The sequence below is a fragment of the Hipposideros armiger genome, unplaced genomic scaffold, assembly GCF_001890085.2.
Source record: "Hipposideros armiger isolate ML-2016 unplaced genomic scaffold, ASM189008v1 scaffold_96, whole genome shotgun sequence".
Taxonomy (NCBI): Eukaryota; Metazoa; Chordata; class Mammalia; order Chiroptera; family Hipposideridae; genus Hipposideros; species Hipposideros armiger.
Genome location: NW_017731446.1, coordinates 671,066 through 690,220, shown reverse-complemented (window position 1 = coordinate 690,220; position 19,155 = coordinate 671,066). Strand labels below are relative to the sequence as shown.

The 19,155-nt window shown below is 42.1% G+C and overlaps 1 protein-coding gene across 6 annotated transcripts in view; it reads right to left on the bottom strand.

Moving 5' to 3' along the window:
* Nucleotides 1–1,016: 1,016 nt before the first annotated feature.
* TSEN2 (tRNA splicing endonuclease subunit 2) overlaps nucleotides 1,017–19,155 on the bottom strand; it is a 36,046-nt gene continuing 17,907 nt past the window's right edge. For 5 of the 6 annotated variants that reach the window (XM_019646046.1, XM_019646048.1, XM_019646049.1 and 2 more), the window contains exons 5-12: nucleotides 18,235–18,724; nucleotides 17,308–17,382; nucleotides 11,815–11,865; nucleotides 9,699–9,837; nucleotides 4,695–4,731; nucleotides 4,074–4,185; nucleotides 2,850–2,939; nucleotides 1,017–1,867 (exon numbers count right to left, since the gene is read on the bottom strand). In XM_019646046.1, coding sequence (XP_019501591.1) covers nucleotides 1,808–1,867; nucleotides 2,850–2,939; nucleotides 4,074–4,185; nucleotides 4,695–4,731; nucleotides 9,699–9,837; nucleotides 11,815–11,865; nucleotides 17,308–17,382; nucleotides 18,235–18,724 — 1,054 coding nt within the window. In that variant the 3' untranslated portion in view covers nucleotides 1,017–1,807. The remainder of the gene's footprint in view (nucleotides 1,868–2,849; nucleotides 2,940–4,073; nucleotides 4,186–4,694; nucleotides 4,732–9,698; nucleotides 9,838–11,814; nucleotides 11,866–17,307; nucleotides 17,383–18,234; nucleotides 18,725–19,155) is intronic. The other variant, XM_019646050.1, reaches the window with a different exon arrangement.

Genomic DNA, 19,155 nt, shown 5'->3' with positions numbered 1-19,155 from the left:
GTGAACTGCAAATCTCCCGATGGTGGTTTTATCACAGAGTAAATTTCCAATCTTGAACCTGAGCTTTTTTTGAAAACAAATGCCATCTGGTACATTTATTTCAGAAGGTAAGAAAAAAATGCTAGGACTTAATGCTTCCAAAGATAAGCTAATACTGCTTTTAGCTGGAAACTGTGAGGGTGATGGAAACCGAAGCCTTTGCTGGTGTATCATTTCAGAACCCCTCAGTCCCTCAGGTAACACTGAAGAGTGCATGGCCGGCTACATGGTGTTCAAATCTTCTACATAAAGGAAAATCCTTCATACAAGGCTTCTTTGACTAAAGATGATGATATCCTTCTAGAGCTTTCAGTTACAAATATCTGTGCGGTCTTTTGGCTTCTCTACATCTTTACTGTAGCCTTTATACCCAAGGAGTCCCCACAACCTTCAAGGCATATTAACTGATGATAAAGCATCTGAGGTGGAGAGCTGATAGGATGACCACACTTTGATGAACGATTCCTGGAAGAATTTTTACCATAAAGGCATTTGATGCACTGATTAGGCTTGAAAAGAATGCTACCACAAGTGAAGAATGAAATAGGGAGGAAATGCCTACTGAAATTTTTGGCCAACATTCAACATTTGAGAAAGTGATGATTCAAAGTGAATCACTTTGCTAAGGAGCCTATCAGAAGCTCTAAGATCACGCATCAAGAGAATGCAAACAAGAACCCATTTTCGTTTTTTCATCTCAGTTTCCAAAGATGGTTCTTAACCATCTACTGCAGGAGTTATTTAGTGCCAAGGAGAAAACTGTCAGCTAGTGTCTTGAATTTGGGCAGTGGATGAACCTCAGGCCTACACTGACTTCCTCCTGCTCCTCTCCCACTTTCCCCAACGCCTCTGTCCATTTCCCTCCTGCCTCTATATGCTATCCCTCAGGCAACTCTTCATTGGGATCGAACCAATTTTAAAAAGGCTTTGTTTATTGTGTTTTACTAAATGTTAATTGTACTCATTATGTATCTTCATACATTTCAACAACTATTTTTATTTCATAACAAGTTCACTGAAGCAAGATGCAACTTTTATCTAATACTGTATAATATTGTTGTATAGTCTATATACCAATTTGCCCACCAATGAGTTCACTGACAAATCATTAGGTAATTGATACTTTAAATGTTTTCTATGATACAGAAATCCTTGTTGAATATTAAATGGGTTTTTCTGAGTTTGAGTAATTGGTTGAAGTTCTTAGACAAGCTGAGACACTGTATTTTTTCCATTTGAAATAATGGAACATCGCGTCCTGCAATCCCCCAATCTGCTCTTTAGCACTCTCTCAGGAACAGCTTGGGTTTGGGGAACAAGAGATCCCTGTGTACAAAAGTGCCCCAGAAACTGCAGGTGCCACAATAAAGGTGAACTATTATATTGTTTTCAGGTAAAATCAGAAAACAACAACAGAACTCCCCTGTTGCTGGAAGAGTCCTCTTGGGACTCATGTAGCCCAACCTTCTCACTGAATGGATGAGGACACGGACTGAGGCCCAGAGGCGAGGAGCTCAGGGTCAGTCTGAGTCAGTGACCGATTCAAGGACAGAATCTCAGGTCTTGGCACAGGGCTTTTTTTCTACCCTGTGTGATTTTATTTTAAAACACTAACAGTTTTCTGGTGTTGGGAGCACCATGTCCTGTAAAACTTTTAAGTGAATGGACAATTACAATAAATGGACTCTTTACCTCGCCCTGAACTTGGCTTACTGTAGGAGACTCAATAAGTATTTGTTGGTGAAATCAGAAATCTGAGGCTGAATTGTTAAAGTTCGTCTTGGTCACTCCTCTCTCGTGAAGAAACCCAGCGGCTTAGAATCACCTCCTGTAACCAATCAAAACAAAAAGACGACTGAGTTTCAAAAACAGAAATGAAAGAACATGCTACGCATGTGACACTGTAGCTACATTTCACAAAAAGTTGTCCACATAATGGGGATACCTGTTCCCATTCATTGTAACTAAACATTTGGAAAAAATGTGAATGTAGCAATATCAACCTTATATGCAAATGGTATCTACTGTAATCAACGCAAAGATTTTAAAAGCTAAACTTGCCTCTACTAGCACTTTCTAGGATTAGGAGTGCCAGTACAAAAGTTTGTATTTAACATCAGAACCAAGTCAATGATGGCGCTGGTATATTCAGGTGAGCACTGAGAGGGGAGAAGTGGATCTGGATTGGCTAACCTAGTGGGGATGAGCAGAACAAACTGGAGGCATGAGGCACTGGGGCCCTCGAGCAGGTCTGCAGTGGGTTGGGGCAGTGTTAACAAAAAAGAAGGACGCAAAGTTAGAGATAGAAAAAAAACAATGAGATACGTGATGTTGGGGAGGAGTCAAAGACAGGGCAAGGGATGGGACTATTAACAAACACTGGGTGATGGACAATGAACTTGGCATCCCTGGCAGAGAAAGCCCCGCCAGGAAGACAGCAGGAGACTCAGCTCAACACAGAGCCCCAGAAGCAAGGCAAGAAGTTCAAGGAAGGGATGAGTCAACAGCAACACTTCCCGTCTCTGGGGCTGAGACTGAGGACAGGTCCTGGCATGACCAGGATGTCCCAGGCTGTCAGGGAGAGAAGTCTCAGCTCAGTGGTAAGAACAGAAACCAGATCACATGGCAGGTAAGGAAGCAGCAGGAATTAAGGGGGAGTGAGAGTGCATTTGGCAGGAAAGGGCTTAATCAGGCTTGCTATTACCAAGGAAGGTGGGTTTCATTTCTTTTCTTGGGACACATGTTCAAGAGGACACAATACAGTGGATGGAATCTTTAGGATGGTGTAAATTATCTCTGAGTTTGCCCACCTGAACTTTAATTCTTTTCATACACTCTGGTGACTCCATTTCTTCGTCAGTCATGGTAGAGGGTTTAATCAAATAGCACAGCATAAGTTCCTATTAGGAAAATAGAAAACAATCTCCATATGCCACAAAATCGTACACATTTGAGTGCATCAGCAGGACATGCAGGCTGTCTCCATTCCCTCTCACTGTGCGCTCCTGGAAACATCACAAAGCGCATCAGTTTCCTCCTGGGAGCTTCATAACTGGGCTCACATTCCAGACTAAGGACCTGCCATTTAGTCATCATTGACATGGAAAGAGAATGCAAATAAAGTAGATATACTGGTCATAAACATAGCATTTAAAATAGTCAATATACGCTAATATGTATGCCCCCAAAAGTGGGCATAAAAATACTAGAAACAGTACAGACTCCATATTTCTATAGGACAAAGCTACTTTTTACAGGCTAAGGCCTAAGCAACTTAACCTGCACTCAAGACAGCTGCCGCCTGGCCCCTCTGGACCTGCCAGCCTCAGCTCCCACTATCCCTCCAGCAGCTGGAGGGGGCCCACAATTCATTTTCAGTTAGCACATTACGGAATACCAGAGAACACACAAAACTTTCATCCTCAATAGTCCTGGTGTGAGATGAACTTTCCCTCCTATCTCAAGGGCAGCACAGTACAATGGAACACGGCCAGTAAGTCAGCTGACTCTGGGTTTGAATCCCAGTTCTGCATATGAGCTTCATGGTCACGGGCTCCTCACTCAATGCTTCTTGACCCTTTGATTCCTCACTCTTAGGATGAGGATGGTAAATGGGTGGTGAAAAAACACGTACAGTGTTTAGCAATAAATTAAATCCCTTCCTCCCTCTTCAAGAGATCTGCAAGCTGAAAAGAAATGTGTCAAGGGTTGGATTCCTCTGTGAACATACACTGTGAGCATGTGCAGGCTGCGCTTACCAATGGCACCCCTGGGGAGAAAGGCCACGCTCACGCTCACTGATACTAATCACTATGGGAAACTCTGAAGCTCAATTCCTGGAGCTTAGAGCCAGTTGGGTGGGAGGGGACATAAGGGGAGGACAGCTTCTAGCCCACTCGCCCAGAACTTCTCCGGCAGAAACACTCTGAAGTCTCTACAAATGACTTCTCTGTTTCTACTACATTAAAAAAAATAAATAAATAACCCAACCATTTAAGTAACATGTGAATGCCAGAGCTGATGTTGTTTGTTACCTTGGAGACATTCACTGAAACTCTGCTCAAGGCAGCCAGCGACTTCCAACTGAAAGGTCTTCTAAGAGAGCCCTCAAAATGGTCATCGACTAGCTCAATAATGACAGAGTAACTGAAAAACACATAAAGAGTGTTTTAAAAATAAATAGCATGAAATCAATCTGTTTAAAAAGAATACTGTTTGTCCTACCAAGAATGAAGATACATGAAAAATAAAATGTACATCTTCTGATCCTAAATTCCCCTAGACTGTTACTGAGAAAATATTAATGAAAAACTCGTAGTTTATGTTACAAACTTTCAGGCTGATTTCAACACATACAGAAATATTTCTCCCAACATGAAAGCTGAGAATTCACTCAACTGTTTGTATACTGGCAGTCACTGATGTTAAGATGAACAATTACTACATAGATTAACTTAATAATAAAAACATATTATCATAACCTATTTATTATTTTATGTATGGTGTATAAGGTACCAATATATAGTATATATCCCTATCAGGCCAACAGGAACATGGCTAATTGTTTCTGTGGCACTGAAATTAAAGTGGAGGCCAGAAATTTCTTCATGTCCCTTTAAGCCATAAATTCATTTACAATAAAAATCATTCCAAACCTTGCATGGTAAAATGGAGGACCTTTTCGATACAGCACTGCAAAGAAAAAGAAAGGAAATGTATAACCACCTGAAATAAAAATCTTATTTTATTACTTAAGTTTTTTCTTCTCCAAAGGGACATAAACATCCAATTATCTATATATGGCTGATCTGCAATATGCCCTGTAGTCTATTTTTAAAACCCAAACTGTTTTTCACCCCTGAAACAAAATGCAATTAGGAAAGCAAATCTGTTGCTAAGACCCTAATGCTCTCATCCCACTCCCACCCCACAAATGAATTCCAAAGTCAAGTACAAGTGATTCTTGTCTTGCCTCTTACACTCTCCAGAGTGAGAGTATGAATGTGTACCAAGAGTGTGAAGTTTGTGGATCAGTATACTTTGTTATTCCTGTCCAATCAGTGTAATTCAAAGTGTCTGAGCTAATCTGGCTAGGTACTGACTTAGGTGTTGGTGCTAGAAGTGAACAAGACTCATTCCTATTTTTAAGAAATTCAAAGTCAAGTGGGGGGAAAAAATCACATAACCAAACATGCCACTCAGAGATCAGTCTGCCCTACCACAGTTGTGCCCTCTTATCCACGGGGGACATGGTCCTACACCCCCAGTGGATGCCCGAAACCCTACATATATCTATGTATGTTTTGTACATACTGTACATGTTTTTTTCTTATGAATACATACCTATATTAAAGTTTAATTTATAAATTAGGCATGGTAAGAGATTAACAACTAATAATAAAATAGATTACAGCGGTTCTCAACCTTCCTAATGCCGCGACCCCTTAATACAGTTCCTCATGTTGTGGTGACCCCCGACCATAAAATTATTTTCGTTGCTACTCTATAACTGTAATTTTGCTACTGTTATGAATCGTAATGTAAATATCTTTTTGTTTTCCGATGGTCTTAGGCGACCCCTGTGAAAGGGTCGTTTGACCCCCAAAGGGGTCACAACCCACAGGTTGAGAACCGCTGGATTATAACAATATAGTGTAATAAAAGTTATGTGAATGGCTTTGGGGCCATTATTCAGTAAAACAAGAGTTACATGAACACAAGCACTGCGATAATGTGATAGTTGACCTGATAACTGAGATGGCTACTGAGTGCCTACTGGGTGGGAAACGTAGGCAGTGTGGGGGTGCTGGACAAAGGGACGATTCACCTTGTGGGCGGGATGGAGAGGGGCAGTGAGAGATTTCATCATACTACTCAGAATGAGGCGGAATTTAAAATTTATGAATCATTTAGTTTTGGAATTTTCCATTTAATATTTCCAGATCACCACTGACCACGGGTAACTGAAACCAAGGAAAGCAAAATTTCGGGTAATGGGGGACTACTGTAATTCAATCTACGGAGGTCAAGAGCTGCCGCCCAGAGAAAGATCCTGGGACCAGGGACTCTGCCACATGGACCCTGGAATTGCACAGGGAACCCTTCGGAGGCGCACAGTCTGTGGCAGGGAGGTGAATAATACGCACCTCACATGAGTATTTGAAGATTAAATAAGACAAGAAAAGAAAAGCACCGAGGCAAGCAAGGTTTCTGGTCACCAAAGGAGCCAGTAGCCATGGGAGCTTTTGGGTGGGGCATGTAAGGAAAAGCTCCCCGTTTCTAGTCTGGTTTTCACCAGTAGGCAATCAAGGTCAACTTGCTCAGCAGCTGCACTTGATTTGAGATCCATATCACTTGTTCCAAATACTGCTCCTGGAATGAAATTTGATTGACAAGATTTATTTAAGGAAGAGTTTCCCTGATAAGATGTGAATTTCATAACGGCCCTTTGTCATGAGTCATTAGCTCTGTAAGCAGAAACAACTGTTGAGAGAGAATGGCCTGGGTTTAACCTGTGTTGGCAGTTGTAGGGTACATGTGCTTAGGTCACCAGCCCATAGAACTAAAATAATATTGTTAAAAATCAGTGGCACCCAGCAGCTGTACCTGGAGAAAGGGGTAAAGTTTAGGAAGTCAATCCTCTCACCCCAGGCTAGCACTGCTCGTGAACCCTGGCTAAAGCAGGAACGGTGAAGTTATCCTTCCTTTGCTGCTGGGCTGGAGACCTGGTCTCACATTAATTATACAAGTGGTTTGAAGTGCATGATATGCCCCGGCTGGGACTAAGGCCTCCAGGGAGTTGGGAAATAGCGGTTGATTTATTTTTCTTTTAAAAAAATCCATCTGTCCTTTCATCCATCCTTAGAAGGCAGTTTATTTTTAAATTAGAAAAGTTGTCTCTACTCATTATCCACAAATATGGCTTGAGCAATGAAAATACGGGAGATAAGGTATGCTTAGAAGGCATTCAACAAAGGCCCTGTTCCCCTGCAACCCATTTTTTAAAATAAATGTTATTTCATAAAGAAGGTGTTGTTATCCATGTTATATGATGAGCAAATGGAAACTCAGAGATGAAAAAACTTGGCTGAGGTCACACAGGTAGTTAAGTAGGGCCGGCTGTGAACCCAAAAGAGCTCTCTTTCCATCACACCATGCCACCTCTTAATGCATCACTGTAGCTTTGTCCGCTGGAAAATTCTACTCAAATTTCATCCACATAATGAGAAAGTTGGAGAAGACCAGCAAACATTTACAGTGAGTGCTATTCTTACAGGAGCATGAAAAGGAGAACAGGGCGGGAAGCCAATGAAGAAAAATGAAACAGGCACATCACTTATTTAAACAACGTGACCTGTGGCCAATACAATTATCTGTAAACCTAGCAAACTAATCTCAAGCTAATCCTGATCATTCGTGTGGTAACTCGGAGTTAGGATATCTGTACCTGAAATCCAGGCATGGGAGAAACAAAAGAAACCATTTATTTTAGAGGGATAGGTGATCCTTAACTTTTATTTTGAATTGCTGACCCCCTTTGAGAATTTAATGAAAGGTATGGACTCGACCCAGAAAAACACACCATCCTACAAACACAATCTTTTGAATAAAATGTCAGGGGGTGCAGGTGCCCATTTAAGACCATCCAATGAGTCTAGATTAAGCACACTCAATTTTAGAGCATTTAAAAAGGTTCAAAAATACATGGAATAAGTATGTGTCAGAGTTCAAAAGACCCCAAGGGCCATGAATTCTTAGAAGGCCTCTCATACATCTTGAAATTTTTGTTTGAACCTCACTAACAATTCTGAAAAGCATCCAGGAAGCACCCTCACTTGGTAGATGAGGAAAATGAGTTTTGGGGACTTACCAAAGGAGTGACACTATACTAGTGCTCATTACAAGTATGTGCACTCACCCAAGCCCGTGGCTTTAAGTGCTAGTTATATAATCCAAATTTACATCTCAAGGCTCTCCTGTGCTCCAGAACTGCCTGTCTTTACAGCAGCGGTTCTCAACCTGTGGGTCGCGACCCCTTTGGGGGCCGAACGACCCTTTCACAGGGGTCGCCTAAGACCATCGGAAAACAAAAAGATATTTACATTACGATTCATAACAGTAGCAAAATTACAGTTATAGAGTAGCAATGAAAATAATTTTATGGTTGGGGGGTCACCACAACATGAGGAACTGTATTAAGGGGTCGCGGCATTAGGAAGGTTGAGAACCGCTGCTTTATAGTATTCCACTGGACAAAACATAAAGCCAAATAGCTAGGCATTATCCCTGATTCCTCTCTTACCACAAGCCTCACATTCATTCCACCTGCAGGGTTGGTTGGGCACAGCTTCCCTAACCAGTCTGCTTCCATTTTTGCCCTCCTCAGTCCATTAATAAGAGAGCAGACAGAGGGTCTTGTTAAATTAAGTCATTCAATTTAAGTCACTCCCTTGCTCAAAATCTCCCAAGACGTCCAATCAGTAGAGTAACATTGCAAGTCTCTGCCAGGCCCTGTGACCTGGATCCAGCCTACCGTCACGCTCAGACATCACCTCATGTCAATCTCCTCCTGGATCTCTGAGTTCTAGACACACTGTCTTTCTGCTGTTCCTGAAACCTGCTGAGCTTGTTCCTGCCTCAGGGCCCTTGCGCTTGCTGTTCACCTTGCCTGGCGTGTTCAGCATGTTCCTCCCCAGATTCTCAAGCAACCTGCTCCCTCACTGTGACTTCTTTTCAGAATGCTTTCCTGACCACTGTTACTAACTCCTTTACTCTACTCTTAATTCTCTCACAGTATTTATCAGTGCCTGAAATTACATTATGTAGGTATTCGTTTGTTTGTTTGCTCCCCCTCCCCCCAAGTACACAAGCGGCTCCATCAAGGACACAAGCTGTGCATTTGTCTTGTTCACCTCTTATTCGTGGCATCTCAAAGGCCCTGGCCCACAGGAAACCCTCAGTAATTATCTGCTGAATGAGGTCTCGCTCACCTGGCTCTGACTCCTCTCTTTAAGGAAAGATCAGGGGAGGAAGAACTGTGTAAAAGTTTCTAAGAACCTGGGCTCCAAAATTCAAAGTCCAGTTCTCTAAGGTACTGGCCTTGAAAACTACTGGGGGCACATGACCCATTGTCCCAAACCTGCTGTCCCCCTATCAGAAAAATAAGGGTAGTAAGTATCCATCGCATAGGACTGCTGTAAGGATTAAATGAGATAATGAATGTGAAGCACTTAGTACACTGTTTGGCATATAATAAATACCCAATAAATGATAGCTCTGATTATTAGTATATGGTTATTCTCATTTGTCAGATGAGTCAAGAGGGGCCCAGAGGATAAGGGACTGCTCTATATCACATGGCTGATGAGAGGTGGGGGCTGGGTACTGTAGAACTCTTTCCTAAGATTACAGAGTAGATGACAGGAAAAGCCTGACTTGGGGCTGCAAGCTTCTACTCCCAGGCTCTTCTCCTAGATTGCCTTTTCACTCCTTCTAGACAGAATCTCCACCCCAATCCAAATATCCAATATTCTCATCTAAGCCAGAAGGAAGGCATTTCTCAGGAACGATCGGCAACAGCACATATAACCAATTCAATTTTCACTCTAGATCTGATGCAAACTCTGGTTCTGACATCTACCATGCCAAGAATGACTTACGTAAATCTGTTCCGTACTTAAGTCCTACTTTGGGCACCCAGCCCTTGCTTCGGAAGTAATGGTACGCCATGTACGTAGTCCTGAATGTGGGCTCAACTGTGGTAAAAACCTTCCACAGTTTCACAATCGTTAAAGGCTCCTAAAGTTATTGGGGAAAAAAAGGCATTATTATCTACATATTCACTCATCATTCAGCCAGTGAATCAACATCTTTAAGTGTGAAGCTGAAGCAGTGAATAAAACAAACATGGTATCCATAACAGAGGGATCTCACTAGACCTAGATCTGTGATGTCCAATGTAGTGGCCACCAGCCACATGCCTGATCTGAGATATGGATACTAACAAATTTTAAGTTATACAGGTGGCTCCTGTCTGAGGCTCTCAATATATTTCAAAGTGGACAGCACTGCTCTAGAGGACTTGCGAGAGGTTGCCCTGAGCCAGTAACACTGAAATGAGAAGGAAGTAGCCAAATGAAAGGGGTGCTGGATGGTCTTGGAGGAGGTGGCGGTGGCTGGGGTCGCACATTCCAGGCAGAGGAAGGAGTGCATGCTGGGGTGCTCTAGTGTAACAAGTCCACAAGCGCAGCGTGGGCCAAACGTTTCACAGACCCTAAAGAGCAGCTACTGCACATCAGGCCACATTCAGAACAGCCACAAATAACTCTATAAAAGCTTTAAAAAATGATCCATTTAGTCTTTGAAACTAGAGAATTTGTTATCTGGTGGCACAAATTAATATTCCAACTGATTATAAGAGAATTTTACTTTCTCATGTAGGACTTGAAGAGACTGAGCATGGTTCAGTTCAGAGAACATTCTGATGTATCAATACAAAAAAACCTTAGATAAGTCTGGAAAGATTTTTTGCCTCGTTTAAGTGCTTGGTAAAATGATCAGTTCTTCAGTTGGTTTGGGATTCAGTCACTTGATCAGATTTGCTCAGTTGGCTCAGACGAAGATTTTAATACCATAAATATGAGCTAGAGTTGTGGGTTTTTTTGGCAGTTGTTCCTAAGGTGGAAACTCCCTATGTGTGTGGCCTTCAAATCCCACTGCGAGGAAACACTCAACCCCTTCTCTGAGAAGCAAGTCTTGTGGAGAAAGCTGAACTTCCAATATGGACAGCCCACCATGTTTCAGATGTTGAGGATTCTATGTAGCAGCTGGAATGTTCTGACAAAGTTCAGCGAAGGCCCAGGAGAGGAGGCAGGGTGGGCTGAAAACGGCCACCATCTGGGAAAATGAGTCACCCCTTAGCCAGACACTCATTTCTAAACCACTGGAATACTTGTGAAAAATACTTATATAATTAGAATTTGATGAATGATAAAATTATGTACTTCTGCGAACAGACTAAAGTATGCTTTCTCTGGTCTAGTTACTGTTCTGCTTACATTTGTGTTCTTAATTTTAATTTCATTTGAATTATTTTGAATAGGTATCATATTCACATGGTTCAAAATTCAAAAAGTATAAAAAGTGTATAGTGGAAAGTCTCCCTCCCAACTGTGTACCCAGCCCTCCAGTTCATCTACTAGAAGGCAGGCAACAGGAGCAACTTCTTATGGGACGACCATTCTTCTGAGGGCAGCAGGCTGCCATATGGAATCACAAGCTTTGGAGCTACCCTGATGTAGGTTCAAATACTAATTATACCCAGACAAGCTGTGAGACCTTGGGGGACTTATTTATTTTCTCTGAGACTCAGTTACCTTATCTGTAAAATTCTTACCAGATGGGAGGTAAGGATTAGAAGTATGAGATGTAAAGCACCTAACACACAGCCTTTACTGGAGTAGTGCTAAACAATGGCAGCTTATATTTTTGTTGTTAATTTTTAGGACTCTTCTAACACAAATTTCCTGAGCATTATATAAGCTACTGCTCTTCTCTGAGCCTGTTGGAATGAAGTTCAGTCTAAAAGGGTCAAAACTGGCTTTTGCCTGAACAGTCCCAATTCAAGACCCAAAGCTGAAACTTAGAGAAAAATTCAATTCCTATTTTATTTAGTGAAAGCGATGCATTTGTATTGAAGCAATATGGAAATTACTACAACCAGCTTTTAACATCGGGAAAATTTAAAGTGGATTATACCTAAATAAAACATCTTACCTTCTCATAGTAAATACTTAGACATCCCAGAGCATAGACCAGGAAGAAGGCCTAAAAACAGAGCAAGCAGAAAATTCTCATTAGAAACTATTCCACATTCTTGAGAAATTTTACAGATTCATTTCTCTTTGCCTCAAATACAAATTAAAGTCCTTGAATCATCACTAAAATGGGCACATATTTTTAACAGAAACGATTCATACAGTTTTCAAAGATTAAAAAAATCTAAGAAAATATGAATGCCACAAACTGGTTTAAACTCAGTAAAACACATCCACTCTTGCCACTTTTATTCAACATAGTATTGGAAGTCCTAGCCAGAGCAATTAGGCAAGAAAAAGAAGTAAGAGGCATCCAAATTGGAAAGGAAGAAGTAAAACTGTCACTATTCGCAGACGACATATTATATACAGAAAACCCTGAAGAATCCACCAAAAAACTATTAGAACTATTAATAAATGAATTCAGTGAAATTGTAAGATACACAATATATTTACAGAAATCTGTTGAGTTTCTGTACCTTTAATAATGAACTATTAGAAAGAGAAATTAGAAAAACAATCCCATTTACAAAGAGAATAAAATACCTAGAAATAAATTTAATCAAGGAGGTGACTGGTAGATGCTAATAGATATAATCCACCTAAAAATGCTCCTTGGGATCCTCAATAATTTTTAAGAAAGTAAGTGGTTTGAGACCTACTACTTTAGTTTCACCCAGGACCAAATCTAGAGCTTCTCTGAAATGCAGGTGGTTACCTGCTGGTCTCAGCCACCCTGATCCAGCCATCACTTCCTGCCTGGACTTCTGCAAAGGCCTCTCTGCTCTTACCTCCTCACAGCCCTTTCTCCACAGCAGCCCCAGCCGTCTTCTTAACAGGTGAAGACCATGTGGGTCCCATGACTGAAACTCTCCCAAGGGCTTTACTGCACTCTTGCTTCCGGCCACCTGCAGCCCCTGCATGTCTGACCACCGCTCTCTCTAGTGTCATGGTTTCACTTCTGTCCCCTGATCACACTAAGCTCATTCCTGCCTTTACTTTTGTAATTGTTCCCACATTGGACACAATCTGCCGCAGACTCAATGGTCACTTCTCGGAGAGGTCTTCCCCGACCACCCAGTTTAAGTAACCCTCATTCTGTCTTCTTCAGAGCATTCATTTTTGTCTGAAAATATCCTTCTTATAGATATCTCTCCAAATAGAGTAAACTCTGTGAAAGCAGAGACTCTATCTGCTGTTCCCTTGGCCCACAAAAGTCTAGCACACTGTGTGTGCTCAATGCCTGGGCTGAAAGAATGAAGAAACAGGTCCCTGGATCCTGTCTGTAGGTCTCTGCAGGCCTGGCTCTTTCAGCTCCTTTCTCCTCAATGTGGATACTACGTCTGACTTCTCCTTTCAGCTACTGGTGACTTCCCGGGAAAGGTGTCCTATAATCTTATTTTGACCTTTTCTCTTTCCAGGGCCCACTACTTATTAATACAGAATATTACTTTTTTCTCAGATGGACACAGATGGTGGCCAATAGGTGCAATGGGAAAGACAAAGTTGGTTCCTCAAAAACCCAAGTCCTTTTTTCCCTTCCATTTTCTCACTTCTCGGTTCAGAATGGTGTAATAGGAATAATGAACTCTGAGATATGACAGACCTAGGATGGAATCATTATTAATAGCTAAGGCCCTGAAAGTCTCACTTAAACTCTCCTACCTCGTCTATAAAATGGGACTGATAATGCCTTCTTAAAGGGTCAATGAGGGCCGGCCGAGTGGCGCGTTGGTTAAGAGCTGGCTTGGGATGCCAGAGGGCCAGTGACCCTGCCCTCTACAGCTAAGATGCTGAACAACAGCTCGACCTGGAGCTGGGCTGCTGTGAGTCGCTGGTGACGGCGTAGGCTGCAGTCCGCTGCAGTGGGTTGCCATGGGCTACCGTGTGTGGCCAGCAGCCAGCGTGAGCGGCCAGCAGCCGCCGCCGTGAGCCACCGTCCAGAAGCCGGTGACTGATCTGCCTCGCCCAGGAACAGCGCAATGATGGTGCCAACTTGGGCCAGTAAAGCAACATCCTCCACAACTAGACTGAAGAACAAAAGGAAAGCAACTTGTCTGTTCCCCTTCCCCCAAATCCCCAGCGCTGTTCCCATCCCCCAATAAAAATCTTAAAAATACCAAAAAAGATTCAATGAGATTAAATTTCATAGTGATTTTAAAAGCTATGCAAAGCACCCAATTGCTTAACTCCTTTTAGTTTCCCTCCCTTTCTAAAAACCATTTAGATATTGTAGCCTGGAAAAGTTCAATCTAACTTATGCCTAGCAAGAGATTTCTCCCTGGTATCAGTTAGAATTTAAGTTCTTCAGAAGCTTTCCATTACCAGCAAATACATATTTCCCTAAGAACTGATGAAGCCAATGCCTCATTTTTATTGGTCTAAAATGGCTTTTATGAATCTATGCAAACTGCTCTTAGGCATTTATTACAGATGGAGAGGATTTTAATTCAACTGCATTGGTTTTATTTGGGATTAAAACATCAGTGGAGTGGGGAGGTCTGTGGAGGCTGGTGATTACGTCCCTTGAGATCTCATTAGTTAAGTTTTTGCTTTGATATTACTAATAAGATGGAGGGATGAGTTTAATGATGATTTTAACATCGTATCACTAAATCTAGTTAGGGCCCGAATCATTATAACAGAAAACCAGCTCTCAGTAGCAGATCTCTAAGAAACAGATCTTTAAGTCAGCGGTGCTATTACCATTCTCAATCACTAAAAAGAGTTGCTTTGAATCACCACAGCAGGGCTGCCCGTGTTCCTGATGGACATTTATGGAAACACATTAAACTGTATAAGAGGTGTGCCAAACATGGGTGAATCATTCAAGGGAAATCTGCCAAACAGAGCTCAGAAGCAGGGCCAGGTTTAACAGCATGCTCCTTGAAAACTTCTCCAACATGTTTCTGGAATGTTCTCAGAAGCCAAGTAGATTCCAAGAAAGCAGGGCTACCTCATCTGCTATCTCCTATTACTTGTGCGTTTCTTTGGGAATGTTTGGGAAGACGCAGCAAGACAGCAGCACCTTTTCTTACTTGTCAGTAAAAAGCATCAACTGGTCACCCACCTGGAACAGTGAGGCCGAACCCCCAGTTTCTGACACCCGATACTCTCTCCAGGCCTACTGCTGCCGCCTCCCAGAGGCAGGCTCTTCATGGCCTCAGCCCTCCAGCCCACACTCATACTGATGTCAGCTCTGGTCTCTACCATTCCCCTACAACACCATCTGCAGTGCCCTGGTGCCACCAGGACCAGGTCAGACTCCTACTCACAGATACACCTTCCATGATCTAGCCCTCCTGTGCTGCCGTTCCCAGGACAGAGCTACATGAAAGAGTCCATGCTGTCTCGTGTCCATCTGGCAACCCCCTATCTATCCTTAAACATCTGCAGATATCACCGACTCTGTGTAAGTCTTTCCAGCTAGCTTGTCCCTTTGGACTCCACCAGTTTTTGTGCAAATTCCATACCTCGTACACATCCATTTAATAATTAATTATTAAGCACCTAATAGATGTCAGGCATTGTGTACAAGGATACAAGAGGAGCAACACTGGTATAGCCCATTTACCACACAGCCTAGCACACTGAATTGCAGTTATTTCTGGGCTACCTTTAGGACCTGACGCACATTCTATTTCTTCCTGTATTGTTAGTACTTAGCCCAGTGCCCGGCATATAGTAAATACCCAATGAATATTTTCGCAAAGTACTGATTGCGAAATAAAAAAATTAGCTAATAGCTTTTACAAGTGACTTAATAATGATGATAATGACAAGAATAGCAGGCACTAACACTTATTGAGTATTTATCATATACCAGGTACTGTACATTACATGCATGATTTAATTTCCAGAACATCTTATGAACGAGGGGTTACCTAACCCTCACTTTACAGAGATGAAAGCTAAGGCTCAGAGGTAAGCACTGAGGGAATGGGTGCCCACAGTGCTGTCCAACAGAACTTCCGGTGATGAGAACGAGCTACACACGTGTTGTCCAATACAGTGCCACGAACCAGATGTAGCTTGTTGAGTGTGTGAAATGTAGCGGGCACAACTGAGAAATAGAAGTTTGAATTTTGTTCAATTTTAATTAAATAGCCACACAGAGCTAGTGGCTACTGTATTCGACAGCAGACTAAGCTCTCTCATTTGTAACATGAGGAGATGAAATAAGTAACTCCAAACATCCTTTCTGCTCTGAAAGTCTGTTGTTTGTACTATTGGCCTCACTGCAAGAAAGGAAGTGCCCGCCTGGAGATCAAAAGGATGTGGAGACACAATTACTTCTCTGTGGACACATTTATGAAATGCCCAATGTGGGTGTGTTCAACAAGCACTCCTTGAGACCTACATATATGCCAAGAACTGTCCTAGACGCTGCAGAAGCTATCCAAGACAGGCAGGAGCGCTCCTGGAGAAGAGACACACCCACAGACATGAGACTGAGGAAGTGGTCTGTCTTCAAGGGCAGAAAGGACACTGCTGTGGACAGTATAAACATAAGCAAAAAGGAAGGGCTGGAAGTCACATGAACACAGGACAGAGGAACTCCAAATCAGAAGAAAAACATAATGCACTCCTTAGAAAGCCACTTTTTCAGCCAACTTTTGAGAATGCAGCTACTGCTTTAAATAAAGAGAACATGTATTAGAAATGTTGCAGAAGGAACCGCCTAGCCCAGGGGTCAGCAAATCGCGGCTCGCGAGCCACATGCGGCTCTTTGGGTACGTACATGTGGCTCTGAAGTAAAATTGAAAATGAAAATAAAACTATCCTAGTTCGTTTATAAAATTTTTAAAGGATATTATTCACATTATGGTGATTTCATTTGTTTTATGGCTCTCGAATAATTTTTAAATTATTGTGAGGGACAGGATTGGCTCTTGTGTTTCAAAAGTTTGCCGACCCCTGACCTAGACCATTAGGTAATTAGCGGTCATTATACAACTTGAAGTGTGCATCATAGATTATTAAAAGCTAATGAAACTCCACAAATACACTAAAAATCACTGAAATGTACACTTTAAATGGGTGAATGGTATAGCATGTGAACTGTATCTCAATAAACTGTTTTTCTGTTTGTTTTTTTTAGAACCTGGTGAAAATCGGTAACATAATATTTGGCCAATCTAAAACCTTGATGTGAAAAGAAGTGCTTCAACAAACCCTTTGAAACCACTGTGGAATAACACAGGGAGCACCCCACCCCCACCCCCTTAACGCATATCTTAGAATTGATAAAATGAAGGCTAAGGAGTGAAATTTGGGCAGGCTTACTTTGGAAACTGCCCAGGGTTATCTCGATACCAAACTGCGATATTCAATTACTGAATTCTCAGTTACTGAATTACATACAGAACTTCGTTTTGAGTTAGACTCATCTATATGGCGTCACCCAGGCCCAGAGACCAATGGCTGAAAAGAGATCATAGTGGAAACATACCTCTTCTAGGCTGAGTTGCAAATACTCAAAGATCCTATATGGATTTCTTCTGCATATTAGTTTCTTTTGTGCCAACTGAAGTGAAATAAAATACAGAACAAATGGGAGTACTACATGTTATATCGAGAAGATTGCATTTAAAAAAAAATAATTTTCTTATACGTTTCCCAGATTCACATTTGTTGGATTCATGCTGTTAAAAAAATTTTGTATTACTTATGTGGACAAAGCAGTTTTAGTTTTTCTATTATTAACATTTTGATTTACTTCTTTTCTTTTTGCCCCCATGAATTTTTCCCCGCAGTTGTGATCATTTTGTTGGTTGATTTGATGGGCTTTTTTTCACCCAACTGTACTTCACAAATGTGCCTAGGTTTTTAATGAGACTTTATAAACCTCATTGGCAAACCTAGATAATATTTCCTCAAGTGAGTGACCATTAGATTCTCATTTTTAGCTATTACAGATAATTTTAGGGCAACGCTGATAGAGCGCCCCTTAATGAAGTGGCTGTTAACCTGTTTCCCATTGCTTCTCCAGTGATGGCCGACTTCCACACCTGAGGCCCGCCCCCACGGCTACACTCACGACTATTGTCGTCAACACCACATTTCTTTTTCTCCCAAACAAGGGAGGGGTTATTGGACCTGCTTTAAATGTACATTTTTTCTAAGTTAGTTATTCACGAACTTTAAGGTTTTAGTTGAAATAGCCCTCACAACTACTGAGCCACCAGGGCAGGACCCAGTGCCTGCTGGTTCCCTCTGAGTGTCTGCAGTGTGGTGTCCTGACCACCTCTCACATACCCTGGGTGTGTAAGACGGGCCTGCTACCAGTCCCAACTAGAGGACATCCGGTTAGCCATATCTCCTATAGGCTAGAAGAACCAGAGGCTTTGGAGGCAGTGATTTCTTTTCTTGTACTTACTTCCTCATTTGGGGCATCTTCCGTCTTGCTCACATCACACACAGTTTCCTCCACCAGCACGTACTCATCAGCAGGCCCTCTCTCCCTGGCACAGGTGAGGCCCACTTGGTGACTGCTGTCCTCAGGCTGAGCACCACCCTGGGGGAGAATATCCTGTTTGCTGCAATGGACGTGGGGGAGAGGTACCACATGTCCATCCAGGCCATCTCCAGTTAGTGGGTCATGCCCCAAGTCCTGCAGGCAGTCTGACTGCTTGTTGGGATCCTCCCAACCGTCTGGCTTTCCTGAGTCCCCGTTCATCACAGAAAGCTTCTCTCTATCCTCTGTGCCTTCCATCTTGGAAACTATTTCAGAGTTCTGCTCATCGTTCCTTTTTACACCAGGGTGCTCAAGTGGTTTTGTGTAATCCTTGAGGATTCTATGCACCGTATCTTCATCGTGCCCCTGTCTTCGCATGAGCTTTGTGGCCCATTCTACACTACGCTGATACCTGCGAGATAGAAATACTGTTAGTAACAACACTTGATATTTCAATATTTAAAAGACAACAGAGCATGTAAAAAAGATGGGAAGGTAGTGTGCCAAAATGTTTATAGTGGTTTTTCTCAATGGAGGGCTATAGGTAAATAGTATAAATTTCTTTGTACTCTTCTACATATTCTAACTGTTCTGAAATTTGCACGTATTGCTTTGTATTTGTTTTTATTATAGAGCTTCATTTAACTTGCTTAATTTGAAAAAAATCTGACCCTAGTTTAATAAAGTATGAAAATTTTTATAATTTAAAACTGGTGGACCAAGTGATTTAGGTAAATATAAAGAGAAAATGGGGCTGGCCGAGTTGCGTGTTGGTTAAGAGTTGGCTTGGGACACCAGCTCTAAGCAGCAGGGCCCTGGTCTGGATCCCACACTAGGGCCAGT